The 3454-nt window shown below is 37.3% G+C and overlaps 1 protein-coding gene across 1 annotated transcript in view; it reads left to right on the plus strand.

Moving 5' to 3' along the window:
* Positions 1 to 3454, plus strand: part of LOC117943373 (dedicator of cytokinesis protein 3-like) — a 168834-nt gene that overhangs the window by 130545 nt on the left and 34835 nt on the right. Inside the window, exon 20 of the mRNA XM_034869456.1 lies at positions 3184 to 3354. Coding sequence (XP_034725347.1) covers positions 3184 to 3354 — 171 coding nt within the window. The remainder of the gene's footprint in view (positions 1 to 3183; positions 3355 to 3454) is intronic.

Consider the following 3454-nt stretch of genomic DNA (forward strand, 5'->3'; position numbering starts at 1 on the left):
CCCCCCCCCACCCCCTAACACATTGTAAAGGAAAAAAATTGACAAGACAAGAAAGTCTAAAGAACTTATACACTTACCCAGATAACTCTCTACATACATGCATCCAAACAGTGTGTTTGCACATGCATGCATACACTTACCTACATCTTTACATACGTACATACACGCCTACATACACCCATGTAAGGGTCAGTTCATTAAGCATTCCTTACTGCTGTGTAGACTAGCCAAACCCTCCACTGTGGATGGTCTGGTAAAGCTGGACTACATATATAGCCATACCTTTCATGCACTTCAGCTAAATATGTTCACTTTGTGCACATGAGGATATTAGTTACAGTAAAGTTTAAATGAAGAGAAGGAGACTGGCTAGAAGCATCTATAACACCAACCATCTAACCTACTCTTTCTTTCTTCTCTTTGACTTTCACAAACTTTTCTTAATTTGTGTTCCAGTGGCTGCACAGAAACTCCTGCACACTGTTTAACTTGTAAAAATGATCAAATGTGATAGTAGGCAGCGTTTCGGTGCTAGACCATGTGCAGGCAGACGCTGAGCGGCCATCTTTTGTAGGAGGGGGCTGCTTTGGTCACCAATCCACAACTTCTGCCCTGCTACGCCATGAACTACTACAACTACTATTTCTGGTCACTGTTCACCCCCCCATCCCATCAGACTACCAAGAGCCTGGATCTGTTCGAGGTTTCTCCCTAATAGGAAGCTCTTGGGACCTGTTGGGTCCTTGTAAGTTCTGGAGTGTGGTCTAGACCTGCTCTACCTGTAAAGTGTCTCGAGATAACTCTTATGAATTGAAACTACAAATACAATTTAATTTAATTGAAGGTCCCCGTGAAATCAGGTATGAATACATAACATTCATTTACATCCATTGCTATAGATAGAGCCTTAACTTAAATAAAACACTCTCTCTAATAACCATAATTACACATTTCATACCAGAGCAATCTATAGGAGGTGGATGTTAAGTTCTGGATAATAAATGGACTCAAAAAAGTACATAAAGTAAATAAAGACAGACACATTTCTAAAACCTGCTGGATCTTATCCATTAATAGATAAAAAGAGGACAGAATATCACAATAAACACAAATACATGCCAGTGGTTACCCTCTCTGCTGATTACACCTTCACTGACTCATCTGCACGATGACTTCATGTAGAAACCAAAGGGCTTCATCCTTATTTCAGCACCTTGGTGATTCTTCTCTCGGTCCTCAACAACCATCTGACTCCACCATGGTCACCGCTGCAGAACAGATGCGTGAAGCAGATTTAGAGAAAGCACCGCTGTTTAGCACACATTCAAATATTCATCAGTCTCTAAATCGTCTCAAGTGGGTCCCACTGTCTTGTGAAAGTGGACGGTCGGTGTGAATTATTGAGGACAGTTTGACACATGCGGCAGCTTTGGGGTTTTATTCATATTATATTTATTATAACTGTGTTGGCGTCCGTCCCCGTCGGCGGAGTTTAATCTTCCGTCTGTCCGCCTCCTTCCTGCTCATTCATCATTTAACCCTCGTGTTGTCTTCCCGTTAACCAGGACCTCGTCCTCCCAGGTCCAAACTGAAAATGTTATTTTTTTTTGCATTTTTCAGATGTTTTTGTCATTTTTTTCTGATTTATTTGTCACTTTTTTTCCAGCTTTTGGTGCTTTTATTTAACCCTGAGCTGGTTTAATAACAGGTTTTACATTTATTCTTGGAATTCATGGTCGTCAAACCTCATTTATATCAAATTATACATTCGTTTTTAGGTAAAAAGGTTGTTGTTGTTGTTGTTGTAGTAGTTGTTGTTGTAGTTGTTATTGTTGTTGTTGTTGTTGTTGTAGTTGTAGTTGTTGTTGTTGTTGTAGTTGTTATTGTTTTTGTTGTTGTTGTTGTAGTTGTTGTAGTTGTAGTTGTTGTTGTTGTAGTAGTTGTTGTTGTTGTAGTTGTAGTAGTTGTTGTTGTTGAAGTTGTAGTTGTTGTTTTTGTAGTAGTTTTTGTTGTTGTAGTTGTTGTTGTTGTAGTTGTAGTTGTTGTTGTTGTTGTTGTAGTAGTAGTTGTTGTTGTAGTTGTAGTTGTAGTTGTTGTTGTTGTAGTAGTTGTTGTAGTTGTTGTTGTTGTTGTAGTTGTTGTTGTTGTTGTGGTGGATGTAGTTGTTGTTGTAGTAGTTGTTGTTGTTGTTGTTGTAGTAGTTGTTGTAGTTGTTGTTGTTGTAGTTTTTGTTGTTGTAGTTGTTGTGGTGGATGTATTAGTTGTTGTAGTTGTTGTTGTAGTAGTTGTTGTAGTTGTTGTTGTTGTTGTGGATGTAGTAGTTGTTGTTGTTGTAGTTGTAGTTGTTGTGGTGGATGTAGTAGTTGTTGTAGTTGTTGTTGTTGTTGTGGATGTAGTAGTTGTTGTTGTTGTAGTTGTAGTTGTTGTAGTAGTTGTTGTTGTTGTAGTAGTTGTTGTAGTAGTTGTTGTTGTTGTAGTAGTTGTTGTTGTTGTAGTAGTTGTTGTTGTTGTAGTAGTTGTTGTTGTTGTAGTAGTTGTTGTAGTTGTTGTTGTTGTAGTTGTTGTTGTTGTAGTTGTTGTTGTTGTTTTTGAAAGCATCAATAAGTCACACTACACACTACAATATCACCACAATGTCAATATTGATGTATTTTGTCAAATATATTGTTTTTTCTTCCATTTTGCCCAGTTCTAATAAATACTCACATTCATAAATCTAAGTTTTCCAACTGTAAACCCTGTTTTAGTCTCTTAATTTAATAACTAATAAAAAAAACACTAGATTTATTTTTGATATACACCCAAATCTATTTAATTAAATAATTTTGCTTTCACATTTTATACACCTTTACAAATCTGTCAAATTCCTATTTGTTTTTAAATAATTTTTTTTATTATTTTTAAAAATAAAAATTACTATTGTCTAAGTCATGCTCTTATTTATCTTGTACCATTTTTATTACTATCGTTTATTGATTTATATAAGTTGCAATCCCTTTTCCATAAGATCTTATTCTTGACCTGCGTTGTCTGAATGTCATGTAATGTTATCTGTTAATAAATAATAATAATTTAAAAAGTATTATTCTAATAAATTCTCAAGTTAGGGGTGTTTATATGTAAATGAAATATTAAAATGATATTTAATGTTGCCCCTCTCCATGTGTCTGTGTGTGTCCTCAGGCCCTGGAGTACCTGTTTAAGTTCATCATCCAGTCCCGGATCCTCTACTCCAGGGCCACCTGCGGGATGGAGGAGGACCAGTTCAGGACCAGCATCCAGGAACTCTTCCAGTCCATCCGCTTCGTCCTCAGCCTGGACAGCCGCAGCTCAGAGACACTCATCTTCACACAGGTGAGGACACACACACACACACACACACGTACACAGAGACACACACACAAACACACACACAGAGACACACAGAGACACACACACACACACACACACACGT

This window comes from Etheostoma cragini, chromosome 4, assembly GCF_013103735.1.
Source record: "Etheostoma cragini isolate CJK2018 chromosome 4, CSU_Ecrag_1.0, whole genome shotgun sequence".
Taxonomy (NCBI): domain Eukaryota; kingdom Metazoa; phylum Chordata; class Actinopteri; order Perciformes; family Percidae; genus Etheostoma; species Etheostoma cragini.